This window comes from Dromaius novaehollandiae, chromosome 3, assembly GCF_036370855.1.
Source record: "Dromaius novaehollandiae isolate bDroNov1 chromosome 3, bDroNov1.hap1, whole genome shotgun sequence".
Taxonomy (NCBI): domain Eukaryota; kingdom Metazoa; phylum Chordata; class Aves; order Casuariiformes; family Dromaiidae; genus Dromaius; species Dromaius novaehollandiae.
Window position 1 is genome coordinate 2,213,760 of NC_088100.1, and position 22,721 is coordinate 2,236,480.

At 49.6% G+C, this 22,721-nt stretch overlaps 2 protein-coding genes across 3 annotated transcripts in view; one reads left to right on the forward strand and one right to left on the reverse strand.

Annotated features, from left to right (window-relative positions):
* Nucleotides 1-1,729: 1,729 nt before the first annotated feature.
* Nucleotides 1,730-11,098, forward strand: LOC112984285 (serine/threonine-protein kinase PDIK1L-like). Of its 2 annotated transcripts, XM_064508248.1 has the most exons (5): nucleotides 1,730-1,859; nucleotides 2,847-3,474; nucleotides 4,443-4,659; nucleotides 6,675-6,927; nucleotides 8,784-11,098. In XM_064508248.1, the coding sequence occupies exons 2-4, from the start codon at nucleotides 2,929-2,931 to the stop codon at nucleotides 6,908-6,910; spliced, it is 999 nt and encodes a 332-aa protein (XP_064364318.1). In that variant the 5' UTR covers nucleotides 1,730-1,859; nucleotides 2,847-2,928; the 3' UTR covers nucleotides 6,911-6,927; nucleotides 8,784-11,098. The 2 variants fall into 2 exon arrangements, with proteins under 2 accessions (XP_064364318.1, XP_025957835.1); XM_026102050.2 differs by lacking the exon at nucleotides 1,730-1,859 and having other exon boundaries at nucleotides 2,532-3,474.
* A 3,317-nt stretch (nucleotides 11,099-14,415) lies between these two features.
* ELP3 (elongator acetyltransferase complex subunit 3) overlaps nucleotides 14,416-22,721 on the reverse strand; it is an 88,917-nt gene continuing 80,611 nt past the window's right edge. Inside the window, exon 15 of the mRNA XM_026102008.2 lies at nucleotides 14,416-16,379. Within this exon, the coding sequence (XP_025957793.1) occupies nucleotides 16,303-16,379 (77 nt within the window). The 3' untranslated portion in view covers nucleotides 14,416-16,302. The remainder of the gene's footprint in view (nucleotides 16,380-22,721) is intronic.

Below are 22,721 nucleotides of genomic sequence, written 5' to 3' on the forward strand. Positions count from 1 at the left end.
GCCCCTTCTGCTGGAAAGGGCTGGGAAAGCTGAGGGGGATGCGGCTGCATCCTCCCCGGCTTCATCTCTCCTTGCCCTGGCTGCTGCCGCCGGCTCCGTTTGGAGCCAGGATTTGGGGCTGAGCGACTCTGCCGCGGTCCGACCGGGCTCACGTGGGGTGACAACACTCCTCCGGGCCCCGAGGAGATTGGAAACTCTCCGAGGCAGCGACCGTGCTACAGCGACCAGACCTTGCCCGGAGACGGCGCTTGCTAAAATTAGGGAATCGCAGCATCCGGCGCCTGCTGCGGGGAGGGAGACGATGCGGTGCTCGCCCGGGCAGCGGCCTCTCCGGCAAGACGTGCGAAACCTAAAGCCCGTGCAAAGCCCCGGCGAGGCCGTGCAGCGCGTGCCGGCGGGAACCGGAGCAAGCCGCGAGCCCGATTGCGTCTCGCCAGCACATGCCCTGTTTTTCCTGCATTTCTCTCCCTGGGGCTCCTGATTTCTTTCCAGCAGTTGGTGTCATCCCTCGCTGCTGCAGGTCAGGGCTTGCAATTCGGCCCTGCCAAGGGGGAGCAGCGTGCACTGGCTTTGGTACAGGCCATAAATCAATATCCTTTCTAGCAAACAAGTCCTGCAGCCTGGGTTTTTGCAAGCCGCTGCCTGCCAGCTTGGGCCGATCCGCGGCGGACAGACTTTGGCCCACGGCTTGCATTTGTCTAAGTTGGCTTTAAAGATCTACAGGGAAACTCAACCTCACCCCGACCCGCACGGCTGAATACGGGTTCCAGCGCGGCCGGTTTGGAGCAGACCCCCAACTGCTGCCTCTGTGACGTCCCAGGGTCTGGGGACGGCTGGGTCGCGTCTCTGGCTGTAAAGCAAAAATAACAAGGCTGCCTCGCTCGCGGCTCCGTGTTTCTCATTTACGCGGCGGGAGGATCTCCCAGCGACAAGCCCGCAGCCCCCGACGAGGCCGCAGAAACAAATACGGTCGCTCCCGACAAAATTAACATATCAGCAAATTGCTCTATTTTCTAGCAGAATTGGACCATTAAAAAAAACAATGCTCTGTTCTGTTAAGTCCTGCAGGTGCTGTGGCGAGCGCACCCCCCCCCAGCCGCTCTCCCGCGCACACACGCCTCCTCCTTCCCCCAGCCATTCCCTGCTGCGACGCGTGGAGAATAAGAAAGCAGGAACGAGAGGAGGGGGGAGGAAAAAAAAGGTGCATTTATGCTGCCTGCAAACGCATCGGATGAACAGGGTGACGGGCTGCAAAGCCCCCGTGAGCCGCCCCGCACCCGGGGTCGGTGATGCATCTTTCAGATGCGCCTGAGGCCTGCCGGCGTTTCGGGGGTGGCTGGAGGTGCCGGGGCACCCCAGCTGTGCCAGGAGCCCCCCAGCACCGGGGGGGGGGTGTTCCCAAGGGGTTTCCGGGCGGGGGAGATAGGGTGCCCCTGTACAGGCGGGTGCCCAGCCCCACTGCTGCTCTCCCCATCCTGCCATGTTGGCCACAGGCCCAGGACGCAGCGCGTTTTGCTGGCCGCGGGAGGTTTGGCCTTAGCGCGCTGCCGTTGTCCGCCGCAAGGGCTGCTGGGATTTGTAGTTCCATTAGAGGATGCGCGTGCGCAGAAGTCCCCGCTCCGGCGGGCAGCGCCGGGGGAGGTGAAGCGTTCTCCGATTGGTCCGGTGGCGGCCGCACCCCCTTCGCTCGCTTGCGATTGGGCGAGGCCGCGCCTCCTCGGCTCTGGTTGGCCGGCGGCGTCCAGCGGGCGGTGCTGCGCGGCGGTGGCGGGAATTGCGGCGGCGGGGCCGGGCGCGCGGGCGCCGCGCGGTTGGGGCGGCGGCGGCGGCGGCGATGGGCGGCGGGGGCGCGTGGCGCGGTGAGGAGCGCGTGGCGGAGCGGGGGGCGGCGGCAGCCGGCTCGGGGCCGGGGGCTGCGGCCGAGGGTCCGGGAGGGGCTGCGGCGGGGCCGGGGCGGCGGCGCAGGAGGCCGGGCTCAGGCCCGGGGTGGAGGGGGGAGGGCGTTGGGGCTGCGGGGGGGCTGGGGCCAGTCGAGTGAGGGGCGGGGCTGGGGCTGAGGGGGCGGGGTGATGGGGAAGGGGCGGGGCTGAGGAGAGGAAGGCGGGGCTTTGGGGTTAGAGGGGGCGTGGCTCGGGCAAAAGGGGCGGGGCTGCGTCAGGGAAGGGGCGGGGTTGGGTCGAGGGGGCTGGGTTAAGGGGCGGGGCTTGGACTGAAGGGGGCGGGGCTGGGTTGGGGGCGGGGCTTGGACTGGACAGGTTGGCTTGGGGCGGGGCTGAGGGGGCGGGGCTGATGTGGGAAGGGGCGGGGCTTGGTTGGGGCGGGGCCGGGCGGGGGGCTATGGGGCAGAGAGGGGGGAAGGACTGGGAGTTTGGGGCTGGGGAGAAGGTGCTGGGAGAGGAGCTCAGCTGGAGCTGGGGGGGAGTCTGGGGGCAGGGGGGGCTTTGAGAGGCCTGGGGGGAGGTTTGGGAAGTGGCAAGGGCTCAGGGAGAGGGGGCAGGGCATTTTGGGGGTCCTCGTCCTCCTTTCCAGCCCTGTTTGGTAAATGCATCTACACAGCCGCGTCTTGTTCTTTCTCACAAAACTTTGTCTGCTTTGGGCAAATCCCTGCCGCTTCCCGCGCTGTCGTGCCCCACGGCACGGTCAGGATCGTACCTGATGCCTCTTAAAGCTGCCGCCTGTACAGGCTTTCTCGAAATCCCGTTTCAGCCGTCAGCCCTTGCGCGACCGTATCACGTAACGACGCGTGCATCATCAAAACTGGCACCTTTTGGAAGTATTTGCACTCGATAGCCGATAAATTGCCAGGTGTGGGAGTTTTTAAAACCTTGTATCCCTTTCTCTTCCAGGGTTTTCCTGCAGGTGAAAATCCGAGTGTCATGACTTCACCTATTTTCCTTTGATTCGCTCTTCCCTGGGCCGGAGGGAGAGATGGCTGCAGAGGCCAAGTACAGCATTGCTCGAGAAGTGGGCCGAGGGAGCTACGGGGTGGTTTATGAGGCGGTTGTTAATCAAACTGGAAAGAAAGTGGCAGTGAAAAGGATGCACTGTAACGTGCCTGAAAACGTAGAGTTGGCTTTGCAAGAGTTCTGGGCCCTGCAGAGCATCCAGAGGCAACACGAAAACGTGATCCAGCTGGAGGAGTGCATTCTGCAGAATGGCCAAGCCTTTCAGCCAATTAGTCATCGTTACAGGAAATCAGACAGTCATTTGCTGCTAATTGAGACCTGTCTGAAAGGGCGGAGGTGCATGGATCCAAAATCCGCCTGCTTTCTGTGGTTTGTGATGGAGTTTTGTGACGGTGGAAACATGAATGAATACCTGCTGTCTCGCAGCCCAGATGCCCGGCTGAATAACAGCTTCATGCGGCAGCTGAGCAGTGCTGTGGCTTTCCTGCACAGAAACCAGATCGTGCACAGAGACCTCAAGTCAGACAATATTTTGATCTCTCACAGCTGTGGAAGTCCCGTAGTAAAGGTAAGAGAATGAAACTTCGCAGTAATCAGTATTGGGTTTGTGGGTTTTAGGAGTCTCGGAAGTGAAGAGGTCATGATGGTGTGTTTATTTAACATCCTTCATCCACTGCTCATCCTACTGAGAGCAGCACTTGAGGATCGTCTAACTTCTGCTGGATAATCGGGGAGATCACGATCAATCAAAGATTAAGCAATAGTCTCTGTTCCTTAAACTCTGAGAACACGTTGTCCTGTTACACCTGCTAACGCTTCCGATATTGCTGCCTCGAGCACATATTGATGTTCAGGGGAGGTGGGGGAATGTCATCCTGCTTAATGTGGGTTGCTGCCCTGACTGAAGTGAACACTGACTAACTGCATTTCTTGTAGCACCAGCCTGAAAACCTGTCACAGTTCTCTGAAAAGCAGCTTTCGGTTTGCTCCCAAACTTTCAATCCCAAGAGTTCCAGGAGTTAGACGTAAAATAATCAGTCTGTGCATTGCAGATAATTCATGTCTTGACCATTCAGATCAATAATGATATTTGTACTTCGACCTGTAGAGCAGTCAAGGGACATTTAAATCAATGTCATCTTAATCACTATGGATAAGAATGGTAATGCAAGAGATTCAGTGCACTCACCGTGGAACAGTAAGCGCCACTTCTTCTATCTCCGATACCTTAGATGTTCCTTAAGGTATGTTTATGCCCAATTAGATTTAATCAGATTGAACTTTACAGAAGGATGACAATCACATATCTGTTTTGTGCATCCTAGGAAGGAGAACAAACAACGGGAAAAGAATGGGGAATGGAGAGCTAATGGGAAATATAAGCTCTTTCTTTCCCTAGGGTTGACACCTCGCAGCTGTTAATGCGACGGTACGGTGAATTTCCGAGTGGAATTCACTGAGCCGCTGCCTGTAAACTTGCTTGTGAACTTGGTGTTCACGAAGAACTGATTTTGCTTCTCTTCTTATGTGTTACAGGTAGCAGATTTTGGCCTCAGCAAGGTGTGTCAGGGGAAAGGGAACGTGAACCAGCATCGCTTCTCCTCTGCATGCGGGTCAAACTTCTACATGGCTCCAGAAGTGTGGGAAGGTCACTACACTGCTAAGGCTGATATATTTGCCCTTGGGATCATCTTCTGGGCTATGGTTGAGAGGATCACCTTCCGGGACGGGGATACTGAGAAGGAATTGCTTGGTGAGGATAAGAGCTGCCCTGTTGTCTGTGGATGCTTTTCTGCATCTGAAAGGTCTTCTCTCAGGCATACTTACAAATTTTTGGCCTATTATTAGATGTGGCATTTTCCAGGAATTTGCATGCACCTGGCTTTTTGCTCTCCAAAGTTTTGGTTTTTTTGTTTTTTTGTTTTTTTTTTCAGAGAGCTCTAAAGCAATCTTTCTTTCCTTCAGCACACGGTCCTCCAAATTTGGTTGCATTTTATGCAGGGTTTCTAGGTTTTCAGGCTACATCAGTAAGTCGGAGGGAACACTTCTTATATTTATAAATGATTATTTTGTTTGGAAAGTTCTGCCAGTTTTCTCAAAATATTTCTGTAGGTTTTAAAGAGGGAGAAAAGATTGCTGCTGGCTGCTTTTCTGGCAGGCCTTCCTTACCCCTAGGAATGCTCTTCAAAAATGGGATTGGCTCTTATTGACACTAGAGAGTTGTAAGTAAGAGAAAGAGAACTCGTACAGCTGTTGATGAGGCATCTAACAGCTATGATACTCCATGAAGATTTAGCATCTTTTTATCTGTATCCTCCTGTTTGCTCAGAAATGCTCTTAATGCTTCCCTTAAAACCAAAACCTGTCCAGTCTAGAGTTGGGCTGATGAGTTAGTTTGTATCTTTAACCTGGCATATCCAAGGGATGGGATCACTCAAAGCATTGAAAGGATGTTCCAAGGAGCCAAATTATAAACTCGGAGAGGATGTTTAGATAAGCTTCGCTGCCATCTGGCTGAGTTTCCTCACAGCTTAGGGATGCAAGATCTCATAGGGATGACTTGTTTGATGGCCTGCGCTCTCTTCCTCCTCCTCCTCCTCTCTCCAAATGCCCCACATATATGCACGCTTGAAATACTCTGTACTAAATGATTGCAGAAACATACATTGCAGTGGAAAATCCATCTTGAGAGAAGAGAATGCTGGTTGTGCGTATTAGCATAATAATTGAAGACATCTACCCAGACTCTGAGATCATAATGTACCTGTCTGTCTTTCTTTTAAATGTTCACATTTTTAACTCAAAAGGGATTGCTACACAGCAATGTTGAGAAGCTATTACACTATCCTTTTAATTTTTTTCATTTTCAAGTAGGTTCCGTTTTAGTTCTGTTATTTATTTCTTTTTAAAATGCCAAACATTGATAAATGTTTTAGTTCCTGTCTACAAAAACAAGCAAATGGCTGCAGCTGAGACAAAAGCATGAACAGATTTCATTAAAATAGCCACCCGCCAACTTGAGATAAGGAGTTTGCATGGCCAACCTTTTCTATACACAGATAGGTCACTGCCTTTGAAACATTTATTCTTTGCTTGGTGCAGGGGCAGAACAGCTTGAGTGAGCAAAGCTGTTCTTACTGTCTGTTTTGGAAGCCAGTTAATCATTTTCAGCAACCGGTGAAGTTATTTAGATTACCAGGAGCAAATTTACATTTCCCTTCCTTAATCTTGCTGAGGAGGAGTTGGCTAAGGGTAAATGGCATACGCTGTCATTTTAATTGAAAATTGTTTGACTAACTGAGCAAATAAGTTTGGTGTTTTAACTCTTTCAGGTCACCTGAACCAAGCACAATCTGAATCGCTCCCTCTCTCCCTCCCTTTTCTAGAGCTTCCTAGTGTGCTGTTAGGGTCAAACAGACTAAAATGGAGGAAGTATTTTCTTTGCAGATGGTCCATATAAATGCTTGACAACCAGGCCATGCTTAAGCTTGCTCCTACTGTTCCACGCACAGTTACGCAGACAGCCTTGTGTAACATCTTGATTACTACTCGAAAGTAAGCCTCTTCTGATTAAAAAAAACAAAAAACCAAAAAAACCAAAACCCCTAGCACAACATTTGACTTGGCAGTCACCTCTTAATAAGTGATCTTTGCAGTAACCTTTTAAATGTGTTGCTTCCCAGCTCGCCTAGCCATACTGCGCACGGCCATATTTTGTGTAGACTTGTTTCTGCTTGTATAACCTGATTCTTTCCAACCTGCACTCAGGAACTTACATCTGCCAAGGGAAGGAGCTTATTCCCCTTGGAGAAGCGTTGCTGGAGAATCCAAACATGAAATTACAAATTCCTCTGAAGAACAAGAAGTCCATGCCGGATGATCTCTGCAAGCTCCTGCGCGATATGTTAGCTTTTAACCCAAAGGAAAGATTGGATGCCTTCCAGCTAGAAGTGCGAATCCGGCAAATCTCCTATGGCAGAAAGCGTCAACGCTCTGTCTCATAGAAACAAAAGATGTCCAGGTTAGTGTCTTTGCCAAGCTTTTCTCTATTTAATGTGAGATTTGGGGGCGGTTGTGGGTGGGAAATGTTACTGGCCCATTGGCCAACGTCCTGTAAATCAAATGTAACCTGTAGCAGTTCTGAAAATTCAATGATAGAAAGATGCAGTAAAACTAGAAGATAACACATAGATAAATGTATGGGAAAAGGAACTGGATTGAAATACCTCTAAAACAGAATTGTTTTCCTCCTTAATGCCTGGTTGTTCAGGGAATCTGCCATTCTAAGCCTTGACCCGTCTGTATCTAGGCCAGCCTGTCCTTTTACCCTAAATCTCATCTCTGTCCATAAATGAGGGCAAACTTCTGCCATCACGCTAGTGTTTGCCCATGCTTGTTTTTGTTGCTTTTGCAATATAGTATGTTTGTTTGCTTTTTGCAATATTTATAGAGATCAATTGTACCCTTAGCAGCATTTTTTTTGGCAGGCTAACTGTCTATCCAAGGTTGGTTGGTTCCATCAAGGTTGGTTCCTCATTCTCCATGTGCAACCGATTTTTGCATTTACTCTAGATGAGTCTCTTCAGGTGCTTGTAAAGCACAAGCATTTAGTAGCTAGTCTGGAAATGTTTCTCCTGATGTATTCTAGGATCACATCTCTTTTCCTTCATATCTATATCACTTAATCCTTTGCAACCCTATAATTGTTTTGTATCCTAAAGCCTTTTTTGCTTGAGTTGTTTCAAATCAATAACGTTCTGGGTTACAGCAGAAACTTTTGTTCATAGATGCATGACCTTAGGTTTTCCGTTACTGAATTTCATCTGCTCTTGCAAGAAACAATGAATGATCTTGAGTATTTTTTCATCCTTTTTTTTTTAATAATCATAATACCTCAAGCTTTGTATCATCAGCACACTTCTAGTAATTGTGCCAAGGATGTTAATGAAAATATTAATTAAACAAGCCTGTCTCTAGTGCCAGTCTTTGATAGACTCTACTCCAGCCTTTTCATTTCCAAATTATCCATTTCACTTTTCCCTTGGGCCAGGTTAACCGCCTTACATTTTCCTTTTTACTAATCCCCATCTCTTCCTATTTATCGAATATCTTCTCCTGTGGTTCTGCATCAAATGCTTTCCTGAAAGCTCAGTGGACAAGAGCAACACTTCTTTTTATCTAGAATAATCTGTTTTGGCACTGAAAACTGCTCGAGTGGTCTGGTGCGATCTATGGTTTTGAGGGACTCCAACCTGAAGTGGTGGCCTGGCCTACTGGAAAAGCTGTCGGCTGCTGTTAGCAGGGGCTGACACTAAAACCAACCAACCTGCCTTCCTAAAACAGGGTTGTCCCTGCTAATTCCCAGAGGTTTCAGTCCAGAAAACAGACCTCTTTCTTATCCTACTGCTCTAATCTAAAAGCATGAGTAGAACAGAAGCTGGATAGGGTTTCCCACAAAGCAAAACGTGGGAGCGTCAGAGGAAATCATCCAATAGTAAGTCTGAAACAAAAGGAAGGATCTTTTTCCCCGTATGGCTTTATTTTATTTTCCTGGGGCAATGAAGTCTACAGAGTAGGGTAGCCAAATTATAAATCTCTTCAAAGCAGTTTGACATCTAAATGAGGGTTTTTTCCATGAATTTAAAGATGAGGATACAGCTATAACTTCTGATTCAGCAAGTCCTGAAGCTGAAGATTGCTGGGAACTGGGTTTTTTACTGAGGAAGGCCTGCCTGCATGCCTGCCCTGTACGCTTCCCTAAACATATGCTACTAATAACTCCACAGCAGGATACTGGGTTAGGCTACCTTTGGGTGTGGGCCAGTTTTCTTACTAAGAAACACTTTATTTTGCATTTTTGCCGTGTTTCCTTTGCAGGTATTGTGTTCTGCTGTGGTCTGGATACCTCAGAGATGGCAAAAACAACTTTAAATTCCTTTGGAATGAGTGGATTGGCCAGAAAAGACGGACTTGGGAGTCTTGCCTGCTTCCAGTTTTCCCAAACGGTTGTATTTAAACAGACATTAACTTATTTATTTGTACAGTAATTTTAAGAGGAGAACTACAAAATTTTATTTTTATGCAAAACTTTGGTGTTTTAATATTTGCGTTGTTTTATGCAGTGAGTAGCATAGGTGAAGATGTGGCTGAAGTGACCTTGACTGTCGGGCCGTACTTGGTGCGGTCATAGAGGAATTCCTAAACTTGCTTTCTTTTAAGTAACCCTTATGCATCCTTTTTCTGACATTTTGTGACTGCCCTTTCGAAGGACCGCAAAGAAATACGCTGAGACTGTCTGGGGATTGGCTTCTCCGACCCGCTGGGTGTTGGCTGGGCTCTTCAGTCTTGGCTTTTCACTGATAATGCCATGTCGCTTGTCCTTGGCACAGAAGATAGAAGTTGTCTTTACAAGATTTTAATTAGAGCTTTTTTGTATAATGCTTCACTCCGTGGTGCTTGGCCACGTAACTAAGTGATGTCTGCTGAATGAGCTGGCAAAGTGTTCAGTATCTATTCTGAAAAGTTTTAGCAGAAACAAAAATGTATTTTCTTCACAGTAGCTTTTGAATATTCTTGCTTACATTAACTAAAATGCTTTCTTAAAATAAGTACAAAGAATGTTAAAGATGCCAACTCTTGATTAGAACGTATGCGTCACTAACACTTAAAGTAGTTTAAGGAATCATGCTTCCTGCTGTGTTAGCTGCTTGTGCCAGCTGTTCTTGCAAGGGAAACGCAAAGGACTGAACTGGAATCTTGGCAGGTAAATGGGGAGCCTAATTTGCACCCTGTTCGACAAATGTTTTCATGTGGCTGTAAACTCGTGCTGATCTAAACTTTTCTTAAAGAGCGGGAGGCTCCTGGAAGATCTCTGCTACGCTCTTTTCTTGTGCAGAGGTGAAATAGTGTCCTTTGGGGACAGTTTCCTTTGCTCAGAAAGGAATAAATTGCCCAACGAAAGATAACCTAGGGAGCCCCTCTGCACTACCTGTGCCACGTGGACCTTGGCTAACAGAAATACAGAAAGCTTTTCTCTCTTTTTTTCCTTCCTGTTCTCTCCACTAAGATTGTGACTGCAGTATAGAAGACTGTATTTTAAGCAGCATGTCATAAGCTAAATTCATGGAAAGGATCTTTGTTACTGCAATGTCTTTATCCGTAGATGCCACTGGCTTTTCCAGGGAAAGGGGAACCCCTCACCTGCCCCCCAAGGCTGTAAAATACAGCATTTAGTTATGCACAAATGAGCCAATATATTAATCAACCTCGATCCCCATAATAGATAACAAATGGACCATCCACTATGAGCGGTTCCCCTAAAGAACAGTTGCAGGAACTTAGGAAAAATAAGTTAATTCCAGTCATTAAGCTAAACTTGATTTCTTTAGAGAATTTCTAGTCTGACAGTGCTAGTGTGTCTGAAGCGCGCATCGTTAGGAAAGGAATGATTGCTTTGCAGCTCTTTCAGCTCTTGACAGCTCTGTGCAGACTGCGTGGCTGGATATAAGCTGAAAATGGAGGGCTGAATCTTTCAACAGCCATTGCTGACCCTGTTCTGGAGGGCTGAATCTTTCAACAGCCATTGCTGACCCTGTTTTGGAGGGCTGAATCTTTCAACAGCCATTGCTGACCCTGTTCTGGAGGGCGCTTTCGTCTCTGGTGTTATGAGACGGGTCTGGCTTTGCTCTGCAGCTGCAGCGCAGCCCAGTTGTAGCTAATTCTAGTTGTTGCCTTGATTTTAACTGAGCTTTAATTTCTGGGGAATCGTAACTTAGGACTGTCTGCTGGGTTTCCTTCACGCAGCTTTCGGCTTAAGAATATTGTTCTGCTTTGCAGAACTGTTAATGCTGAAGTAAGGGTTCTTCATCCTCCTCTTTTGAATCCAGTAGCCGCTGAACCTACCGTCTGCTCCTCCGCCATCTCCTCTTAGCACAGGCAAGTGCTGCCAGTTTTATGAGGCTGTTTTTAGTTGAGACCAGGTTGGTTTTTTTGGGAATGCAGGTAGGTTTGCACATACTTGCAACACATTAGAAACCATGACTGGCTGTTTACTCAGACTCTCTGCCTTGTTTTGCCATGCTGGATGAGTATCCTCGCAGCTGCTAGATATTTTTAGCTGGTCTGTACGTATGCTTTAATCACTTGAAGCTCTGTATACTATAAATTAATAAAATGTTGTGTTTTGTTTTTTATTTAGTTCTCTTTTTTTCTAACACATTAAAAAGTGCAGTAACACTTGCCAGCTCTTGAAGGAAGGGGGGGGGGGGAAACAGAAGTCTCACATGTGATTCTAGGGACCACAATTTGGTAAGTCTGACTCTAATACCCAGTGAATTGGTAAAGGAACATAGGCAACATAATTTAGTTGCTACATCTTAGGGAAGAGGGGGAGAATCTTTTCTCTGAAAACATAAGCTCGATATTCAGAAGTGATCGTTTGTTACGATAGGGAACGAATGCTCCCTGCACCTCCCGAGAGCTACGAGGGCGGCCAGGGACTGCGGGGGCTTCACGCAACTCATAACCGAATCGCTTGACCCACTGGTGGTGGCAGAAGTACAAGAGGCCTCAACAAACTGGATGTATTTGTGAAGATAAAGCTAGCCGTGGCTATTAAAGAGGGGTTTAGAGCAACCTTGGGGTCGTGATGAAAACTGCTGCTTTGCTGAGTGAGGAGAGGTACGTGCCAAGGCGAGGGGCTTCGGAGGAGACCAGAGCTGTGTCACTGGGAGATGGGGCTCCAGGGCCACCAAGGAGGTACCGCTCCGCTTTTAGCTGCGGTCATAATCTCTCCCCAGCAAAAGGAAAGGAAGAAGAGGGATAGCCACAGTGTAGGATTCTGCTTTGTATTTCAAATTAACATCCTGGGGGTGAAGTTTTGCTCTTCTACTTTGGGAAAAACATGCAAGTTTGTTCTTCGTTTTTCTTCCCTCCCCTACGATGAGCAGCTCGTTAGAAAAGCCGCTTTAAAAGCTGGGGTAGTCCACTGCAGCAGGCAGAGCAATCACTTTGGACAAGGCTGCTTCAGCCTAGTTACGGTGGTTTTTTTTTTTTTTTTTTTTTTTTTTTTTTTTTTTTGAATGGGACAAATAACGTTGCTCACAGTGATGCAAGCAGCATTTATCAAGGGAAGAACTAAATCCTTGCTGCTGTCCCTGTCACAATAAAGCCATTCACTGTTACGCTGTTTTTCTCCAAAACTCAGCATTGCATCCAAGTTGTTCATTAGCAAAATCTTAAGTCTGTGACAAATTCCACCGCATCCCACCAGCCAGCAGCAGCAGTCTTTTTCCTGTGGCTGCTAAATGCATCAGCGTAGCCAGTGGTAGCTACTTCTTTTTTTTTTTTTCTTCTTTCTTTTTTTTTCTTTAATAAATTCACAGGTCTGTTTATCACAGAGACTAATGAAGCAGCGCGGCTGCCTGTCACTGAGCAGTTATCTACAGGCAACAAACATGCAGATGGGGCGGCTGGAGGTATAGATCATTTGAAGGGGGACAGCAGCAGGTTGGATTAAGCGTCTCGGCGCAGCGGGGAGGGGGGGGTCATGGCGCAATAACGAAAGCAGCTTCGCCGCCCTCCTCCCGAGGCTGGGGAAGGAGGAGGGCCAGGCGGTGGGAAACCTGGCACACGTGGCGATAGGCTTCAGGTAGTTGTGCCTCCGGCGCTCTCGCAGCCTCGCGCAGCCCAAACTTTGGCTAAATTTCTCCTTTCGCCATGAACAAGCGGTTGCATTTCCCGGCGATGGAGGCTTGGCCGGGGCACAGCCGCGTTTGCAAACACGGTGCATCGCGCTAACCGCGGGTGGAAGGGCCTCAAGCCCCATCCAGGGGCCGGGCAGAGCCACCAGGCACCACCGAGGCCGGGGAAGAAAGATAATTTTGCATCAGTGAGGAAAAGACCTATAAATAGACTAGCAAGAAATATTGAAGGTGGCAGAGCTGCTTTTTTTTTTTGTGGCAGAAAGCGCAAAAAAACACGCCGACGAAATCACAGCGCTCACGGTGCCCCGAGCGGGTTATTACTTGCCGAGCTGCACCTGAGCTCGCTGCTGACTGCAGGGAGGCAGAAAAGCATCATCCCTCCCCCAAAAGTTAGAACAGGAGAAACGCAAGGGGCTGAAATTAATGCAGAAGTGGGCATGACTCACCTCCTTCTTTAAAAAAAAAAATATATTCATATATTCCCGAAGGCTCTTGCCCGCACGTCCCTTCTCCCTGCACCAGCCCCTCGCCCTCAAGGAGGTGCCAGTCTCCTCCCAGGGTGGGAAGCCTCGACTCCAGCCTCCAACATACCTTGATTTTTTTTTTTTTCCCCCCCCTTGATTGCTAATTAGCTGGGCACAGGCCTGGCCGCCCAAGCCCCTCGGATGCTCTCGTGCTTCAAAGCAACGGCCTCGTAAAGCCAAAAATATCGGGAAGTTGCACATTGGAAAACCAGCAGGGGAAAATTGTCATGTTTGATACATTTCCCAGCAGGGATCACCGAATTGGTGGGACACGAGGGGCCGGGGCAGCGAGGGGAAGGGCCCCGTGCACCACGTGCTCCCGGACGGGTTTGAGCCCCGAGCACCACGTGCTCCCGGACGGGTTTGAGCCCCGAGCGCTGCGGTTTGGGCACAAAGCGCTGCTTTTTGCTAGCCGAGGCTTAATTCAGATTAGCAGCGCACACTTATTAATTTTACAGTCCATAATCAAAACCTTATGACACTGTTTTCCAGAAAAGGCTCAAAAAAGGGCTTTTCTTTTTTACTGCCGCCATCAATCCTTGAAAGGCTTCAAAGGGTAAAAGCTTTGTCAAAGCAGGCTTCAAATCTCCTGAGCCTTATAAAACCCACCCAGCAGGCAGGGGGAATGCTGCCATGTGCCGATTACGGGGCTCAAACCCCTGCGCTCAGCCGAAACGCATGGACCTCCCTGCAAGGCGGCACCTGGGAGGATCCGGGTTCAGTGTGGGTCCGGGGAGGAACATGAATGCAGTAAATTGCTGCTTTATCCCCATTTTATTCCCAGAATTTCCCACGACCAAGCAAGCCGTGCTCCAGCGGCCGCTGGCCCTGGCTTTCCAAGCCGGGTGTCACGAGTCCGAGGTGCTCAGACGCCGGGGACGGCCCAAGCATGGAGCTGCCGCTGGACTCAGCCCGGGAGCACGGTTGTGGGGGCTGGTGACACATCTCCAAGGGTTTTTTTTTTCCCCCTTGGGTTTGAGCAAGCAGGGGCACTGCTGAGCCCTTCCCGGGGGACGCGGCCCCGTGCCAGCAGCGACACAGGCGGGGGACGCGCCGCAGAGGAGCTCCCTGGCCCGGCTGGGGAGATGGCTCATAAAGAAATAAGTAGAAACCTGCAAGTCATTTGGCTGCACTTATAGCAAACAGTCAAATCGATATATCACACTTCAAAATAAACCCAAGCCTGTGCAGACAAGCCTGGAACAAGGGTTTGGCAGACACGGAGCTGGTGCAGCACGAAAGCACCACAGGAAAAAAGAAAACAACACGCGACCGGGAAACTAAGACACAAAATTTGGTTCATTTTGTGATAAAGCTCCTAGAAAACTCAAAGCATCAGCCTTAAAAAATAAACACGTCAGGTAGTTTCTGGACTTGCCCGAGGGCCGATATTGGAGACAGGCAGCAGCGGTGAGCTCTGCCTGCAAGCCCAGGGCTGTCGGAGAGTACAAGCGTCACCGCGACGCAGTTACGGCCCTACAACCAGGAAAACCAAATTCCGGGGAGAACTTAAAGGATTCGGAGCAGGAATCACCTCCCCTCTTCACGTATCTGTTTTCATCTCTGCTTTTACAGTGCCAAAATCCTAAAGCTTCCCGCTTAACCGTGTCTTGGAGGATGAAAAAGCCCCAAACAGTTTAACAAGTCAGGAAGCAGCAGCATCCCTCTGCCCGCCCTGGACCTCCGCGGCACAGAGGCAACCGGGGCTGGTCCCCGCGAGCCCCAAGGCGGTTTTCGTTGGGAAGCCCTTAAAAGAGGCTGCTGGCGTTTCCCTGCGCTAATAAAACCTTTCCAGGCAGGTGTCGCAGCCGCCCGGCCGTGCGTCAGCCGCCGTCCGCGCGTGCGTCAGCCGCCGTCGGCACCGCTGACCCCGCACGCAGCCCTCGGAGGCAGTGATAGATGACGGCGGTGGCCGGGCACCCGCCGGAGCCTTCCTTGCCGCGCGGCTCCTCCTCCTCCAAGGGCCAGGAGGAAAGGTCAGGGCTATCGGGGGATTGCTGACAAGGGGGAAAAGGCAAACTCCGTGCCCCCTCGAGGAGGGGTGCGATGGGGGCCGGGGAACCATGGACTGGCCACCGCGCTGCCGTCCCGGGCAAGTTAGGGACCAAGTCCTCAAGGCCGTTTCCAGGAGCGGGGAGAGCAAGGCCAGCGGAGGCCCACCAGGAAGCATCCTGATGTGCAAGGAGAGCCTGGGAGACCCGGGTTTGCACAGCCTGGAGAAGAGAGGGCAAAGGGGGATCTTCCCGCTACAGCTCCTAACGGGAGGGCGCAGAGGAGCCAGGAGGAGACTTCTCCGAGGTGCAAAGCGACAGGCCAAGAGGCAACGGGCACAAACTGGTGCATGGTAAGCTCCAACTAGATATGAGGCAAACCTTTTTCACCATCCAGGTGGTCAAATACTGGAACAGGGACCCAGATGTTGGGGACTCTCCATCCTTGGAGATATTCAAACATCTGCTGTACAGGACCTGGGACAACCTGAGTTAAAGGGTCCGGCTTTGAGCAGAGCTGGGCTAGGGACCTCAGAGGTCCCTTCCAACCTCAGTTATTTTAATACTGTGTGCCCCATACAGATTTGTTTGAAATTATAATCTCAAATCTTACCACCAGCAAGGTAACGGCTTCCAATCCTCATGGGGTCCTACTGTAAAAGGTTAAACTGCACCTCTTGGGATAAACAGGAGAGAGTCAGGCCAGCGCAAATAAAGACGCACAAAGGAGGAATTTGTTTGTGTTTCAGAATAACCTGCACAATTTCGATGCTCAAAGATTAAAAGCCTGATGACGGTGCCATAAAAACAATGGAAATTTTTCATACCCGGCTGGTGAATAAGGCCCCCACACTCGGAGCTCTCAGTTCACCTACACACTCAGCCCTGCTTATTAAAACGCATCAGAGCCAGTCCTGGAGAGCCGGCAGGCTTGCGTGGGAACGGCCACGCGGCACGTCCATGACCTCTCCCGGGGCAGTGGCAGACCTCAGCAGAAGCGCTCCTCCCAGACGAGATGGCCCATTTGCCACCACGGGCTCTGGCATAAGCAAGTACCTTGCAGCTGGCAGCCTTTGGTTTTTAGCTTGCATCCGTCGCCTTGAGCTTTCTTTCCAAGAGGAGCCTCGTATCTTCTCTACTCCCAACCGCTGGTAGGGGCTGAGGACCTCTGCGGGGGTCAGTCCAGCCTCTTCACCATGTAAGGCCCTTCCAGTTCATAGCCGATCTTCCTGTAGTAGTTCCTCGTGCCGACACCTGCGAGAGCAATGACAAAAAGGCCTAAATCAGTGTGCTAATGAACCGGTCTGAGAAGCCAGGGCTGGCCAGGAAAGTCGCTTCCGCAGGAGGGACGTTTAGTGCGGAGGAACATCAGCAGACCCACGCGGCCCAGGACCTCTTGACGATACTGAGCAGCAACGTGGCTGCCACGGCAAGGGGAACGCCCCTCGCCTGCACTAAAGTGGCCACAACGGCCCAGTAAATCAGCACCGAGAAACAACGGCACAGATTGTCCAACGGGCCCAGAAGGGGCCTGAAAGCGGGTGCCGAAGGGTGCTGCCTGCCCGAACAGTCGGCCCTGAGCCTCCCTGCGTGCCGTGCTGGAGCAGAGACATCCGTCCCTGGGATTTTGCTGTTTTTAAAGGGGGAAAACGCAGGAACACGTCTGTTCTAGCTGCCCTGAATTGCACCCACCGTGCTTCGCCCTGCGGAAGGGAAAGGCGGAGAGCCGGGAGCAGAAGGGAGCGATAGAGAACAGCAGCGTAACGCGTCCGGGATTCGAGAGTTCAGAGCAGCCCAGGTACGACAAAACCCACGGGCAGGCTCTCGAGAGCCGGCGGCCCAGCTGCAGGCATCATTACCGGGAACTGAAGGGCTCTAAACCCCAGCAAGCGCTGGCCAGTCGCTCCCAGAAATGAGCTCAGCTCCACTTCAGGGAGACAAGTGGGCTCCGCAGCCGCAATCCAATTTCCTCGCTGAAAGGCAAGGCTCCGAGCGCCTCAGTTCTTAAACAACCTCTTCCCCCTCCTTCCTCTCTTAATGAGACCCCGCAGCATCCAAGCGCCAGGTAAGCCCGGCTCCGCCGACAAGCGCTGCCGCGCAGGCAGCATCCTGCAGAAGGACAGGTCCATTACGGCAGCCATCCCCCTCACCTTATCTAATTACTCACAGATGCAGACATTAGTCATTGGGAGGAAGGGCTCAACACCGCGGCATCATTGTCAGCGCAGCTGGTGGATGGGGACAGAAGGACAGATAGGACACGGCTCGGCATCAAGAGAAGTGGCCCCTCTTACCTCTAATCTCATCCCTGCAGCGAGTTCCTGGAAACTGTGGCACTTGCAAATGGCTCTCCAGGAATCAGCTGCATCGCCTGTGTACAGAGTGACCTGGCCGGGCTTGTAACCCCTTCCTCCCCACCCGCACACCGTTACGGCAACTCGTCTTCAGCTATCGCGGCTTTGATGGACTTGTTTAAACATCTCTGTAATACATCTCCTGAACCTACCTCGCCATGGCTACCAGCCTGCTTATGCACCTCAGCTCCAGCCACACCGCCAGGCCAACAGCTTAGAGCAGCCTAACATTAATTTGAGATATGGAAACGGAGCAACCAAAACCCAGGCCCCAAAAGTGCTCGTGCTCCTCATTCCAACCCGGGTGGAGAAGAGCTTGAAAAATCACAGCCAAAGAACCCCCAGTTCACGCAGATGAAGCATGAGCTTGAAGCCAAAGACAAATGCAAGGCAACTGCCCAGACCTCCGCTCCCCTCTTCCCGATCTCTGCCCGGGAGAGCTGGCACCTCTGGCCTTGTGCAAACCTTTGGCAGCATCTTCCAAAAAACCATCCTCTGGGTTCGTTAGCAGAGATGCTGGGATACGGCATACAGGTATTGCTCGCAGAACAGAACAACCCCATCGGCAGCCCAGCACGATTCGGTTAAAAGGCTTAGCGAAACCTAAAGAACAATCCCCTCGAAGCTGAGGGACACAGGAGTAATTCGGCTGATTGATTGTTTTAAAAACACCTTGATCAAAGTTATTTAAGCCTCCCCCTCTTTACTAAAGCTCTTGGAATATGTGTGGATTTTAAAAGAAGGTAATTTAGGTTGTGTCGGAACATTACGTGCTGCCTCCATTAATCTCAGAGCTATTAAGTGGTGCTAGTTAAGTGCTAACTCTTCCTCGTTTGAGGGCAAGGGGTTCAAGTCATTAACACGACTGATGATGCAGTTGGCTGGCCCCGTGCCCCAGGGGTCCCACACAGTGCTGCCTCCGAAGTGTCTCAGTCGTCATCTCAGCCGTGCTCACAGCGGGGACTTCTTGCACAGAACTACTGTCCTTCAGCAGGAAGGTCTTCTGAGAAGACAAAGTAGAGACTCCTCAAGCTGTGGGCCACATGTGAAGACCTGGAGCTGTTTCCCTGCTGCCATCTCCAGCCGGCCAACCTGGGATGTCTCGCTAGCTCCAACAGCACGGAGCGTTTCTGAGGCAGGAAGCTATCTGTTTTGAGGGGGAATGCTCTCAACCAAGACCATCCCAAGCAGCAGCCATTGCACTCAAGCGTGGAAGCCAAGTGTACAGGATTATGGAGATGCTCCCACAACACCTCTACCATCAGCCCATCATGGACCTGGGAATTCAATGCCTGGATTAAAAAATAATGACAAGAGAAAGGCAGAAATTTGCTGCTTACAAGGGGACTGTGCAGAAGGCAGAGCCCATCCACGCGAGAGACTTCGTCCTGCTACAGCCTAACGGGGCAGGCTGGTCACGGCACAGCGGCAGCATTTAAAACTGGAAGCAGGGGAAAGCAGATAGGTGTGGAAGTACAAGCCAGCTAGGCAGACTGCTTACAGCCTAATTTGGCACCACAGGAGGGGATCAGTAGATTGAAGCACTTGGTGCTCAAGCCTGTACACTACATGCAACTGGGGTGTTTACTTCAGACTAGATGTCCGGTGCCCCGGACTTGATGTTCCCACCACACACGCGGTTGGAAGATGGCCAGGGAGCTGGGCATCCATTCAGACCTCTCTGTCGCCTTCAGAGGGTGGAGCGTGTTTGATCTGCGGCCGGAGCAAAGCTCATGGTTTGGTTTCCTCCAAAAGGAACCTTGCTGAAATGCACCAAAATCTCTCCGTGAGCCAACCCGATGTGCAGCAGGCATGGATGAGTGTGGGTTTCACTGCAGACCCACTCTCTGCTGCTCTGAACCGAAAGGCTAACACACACAGCCTACGATACTCATTGGGATGCCACCAGCACAAAGGTATCTCTTTGTAATCAAAGCCTATCAGGGAAATCATAGCCAGAACGGAGGAAGACTGTTTTGAGATCAGCATGGCATAACTCGAAAAGAAACAGGGTGCTGAAACATGGAATTAAAAGCAGGCATATAGCCAGAAACAAGCTACAGCCTTCATCCTCGATGAGCGGAGTGTAACGCAGTAGGCGCTGCTAAATGGAATAAAAGATCTGTGGGACACTAATAACCGGCTACAAATCATGCAGAAGGAATTCATGTTCGCTAAGGAAAAAGTCATCTCTATTCTGAAATTATCACAACTTTGTACAACTGTGAATGCCAAACCACTGAAGGAAAGGCCAAACGGGACCGGCACCCATGCCTACGTTCATCTCAGCTGTCCCCAAGTCCAAAGGGCAGCAACTCCCTCCAAACGCCAGGACAGGCGACTGGGAGCGGCTGTATTCAAGCCACCGCTGCCAGATTCACCAGCACTGGTTTGGTCGAAGGGACAGGGCTTTGATCACACCTGCCTGGCAGAAACCCACGGTCACAGGCCAGCTGAAGGGTTTTGGAAGCGTCCCTCGCTGCAATCTCCAAATTACACATTTTCTGGCAACGGCTTCTGGTTAATTTAATAGTCTTTTGTTCTCATCTGTTGGAAGTCTGAATAATGGTGAATCCTACTGATAAAATGCCAAAGCTGGCCTTTTAACATAACATTTAAAGTGCAAAATTGAACTTAAAAAAAGAATCCATCTGCAGCAGGGGATGGAGAAAATAGGTGACCACTGTGTCAGGGTTAAACACTCTTCTAGCTCAGAAGGAAAAGCAGTGAGTACAGGATAGCTACTCAGAGGAAGATGGAAATCAGATTTCACCGCAAACCCCCTGCTAGTGACCTTTTCTGTGCAGAGCCCATAAATACACTCCTCTGACTCAACCCTGCCACACCAGGATATTGCAAAGCAGCACCTAAGGCCGAGTATCCTCAAAGATTCCTTTGCCATGGCTCACTAGTCACAGAACTAAGTGAAAATGAGATTGTTTTCAGGATCATTAAAGAGCTCCTAATAGTTCATAAAATTTCCATAGCGGAGACTTACTGAGGCACACAGGAGAATTACCTATGCACAGGCCTCCACGTCTTTCGCAACAGCTGAAATCTCTTCTAAAGCAGCACAATCAATGCATATGATGTCTCACAGGTTCCTTCCCCCTCAAAATATTTCTTAGAAACCGTTAGTGGAGCCCTATGTGCAAGGAACTGTAAGGCAGCGAACCTGAGTCAGCTCAACCTCCCAAATTGCCTCAACCCATTAACGTGCCAACGGCAACTGGTGACAGCGAAACCTCTTCAGAGTTTTGCAGGAATAACTAACTTGTGTAGTTTTTTTCCCTTAGGACCAAAGAGCACTGAGCTCACTGTGGGGACACCCAAGTTCTCCAGAGGACCTCTGTCAAGTAGGATTTTTCTGCAGAAGTGCTGAGAAAGGGTTCTTGGTTAGCACAGGCAACAGGACAGCTACATTTATCAAAACACCAAGAATCTCACCCCGAATCAGCAGCGAATGTCCACCCAGCCTCTGGGATTTGGGATGGTTGAGGCTGCATCTTTTGATATTAGGATGGATGTTCCCTCCTTGACTGCTGTGGAGCTGCTGAGCACGGTAATGATCTACAAGGGGAATGTTCTGCCCTAGCCGCAATATAACTTTTGTGGTTTCAAAAAGGCACAGGGAAGGAAGCAAAAAATGCCTCCCCAGTCGTGTGCAGAATTTCCATAGACATTAGTAAGAGACAGAGATTTCACAGAGCTGGACAGGGGACTTGGAAGCCACTTCTGCTGGAGAGATCATAAATATCTGCCTTTTAAGTGCACCTAAAAGAGCAATCAAAGAAAGCAAAAGCTCTGAGAGAATCCCCTTGGTCCAAGCACGCTGAACAGACTGCCACTGCCACAAAGGCAGTTATTCAGCGATCATAAAGCTCACGTTTTAGAGGCTCTCAGGATTCGGGGTCAGATGAGCATGATGTCAGGGGCTCAAAAATATGGCTTCAAATACGTATGAATGGTAGGAACGTAAGATCCCTGTGGCTTTCTCTTTGGTCCTGCCTCAGGACAGCGTCCGAATTTTCAGATTCCAGCTGTGAAAGCAATGCAAGGAAGGAACCAACCAATTCACTTCTACCCGTTCTCTCTCAGAACAAACCTATTTGATTTAACAGCACGTTCCAGCTCCCGGTGAAGGTCAAACACAACCCAAGGAAATATGAGAGAAAACTGTCTATCACGTGTATTGGAAACTAACCTAAAAACACACATTTCCAAAATGATGTACGAGCTAAGAACACACACAATATCCATCTATGACCTCTGATTAGTTTGGTTTGGTATTTACAGTTTTTGCAACACTTATCTTTAGGGAAAACATGAGGTTGTTTCACATGAATCACTAACAACCAACTGCAAAGAATAGTAACAATGGGGAAAAGCCAAAGGACTTGAGATAACCAAAAAACCTTTATCAGCACCAAGGAAATGGAAAAAAACAACACTCACAGCACCCACTGAAAAAACCTAAGCACTTCAGAGTAACCAGAACCAAAGTTGTTAAATTAAGAGGCCAACGAACAGTCCCTAGATCAGTAATTAAACAGGCAAAGATTTAAGTTAAATAATTGGCAACTCATTTCTCCAAAGTTCCTAAAGATAGTGGGAGTTAAAAACCTCTGAAAATTAGGAATAGGGGCTTTTGGAAATGTTACTCAGTATCTTACAAATATGATGCTTTTTTCAAATTATGATGGTAATTTTCAAATTAGCACAGAGAGGAAACACAGATATGGTCACTTATACTGCACACAGATTCCTGTTGAGAAATACTGAGAACTACTAATGTTCTGGCAGTCCTCAGACAACACATTCCAGACAACACTAATGGAAAGTGGGGATAAGGTGGGTTTTCTTAATAAAGTTCTTTGAAAATATTTGTATTTTGATAATTCTGCTCTAAAAACTCAGTTCTGGAAATTCTTTTCAGTATTTTACAGGATTTTGTGCTCGCAAGCACGTTACAGCTCTGGAGTCTGAAGTATTCTGCCGGCACAGCAGTTCTGCCACCGTGCCCATGTGTTTCAAAGCTCTCTGAACGGATGAAATCCCAGGATGATAAAAGTTCAGTATTTCATGACCTCCTTCTACTGAAGCAACAATAAAGAGCTAATTAGCGTCACAGCTAGAGCTGTGATTTAGACATATCTTTTTATGTACTTACGTGATTGTTAATACCACTGTGTCGGAAGCATTTCATAATCATTACTCTAGTAAGGCCAAAATGAGTAACAGA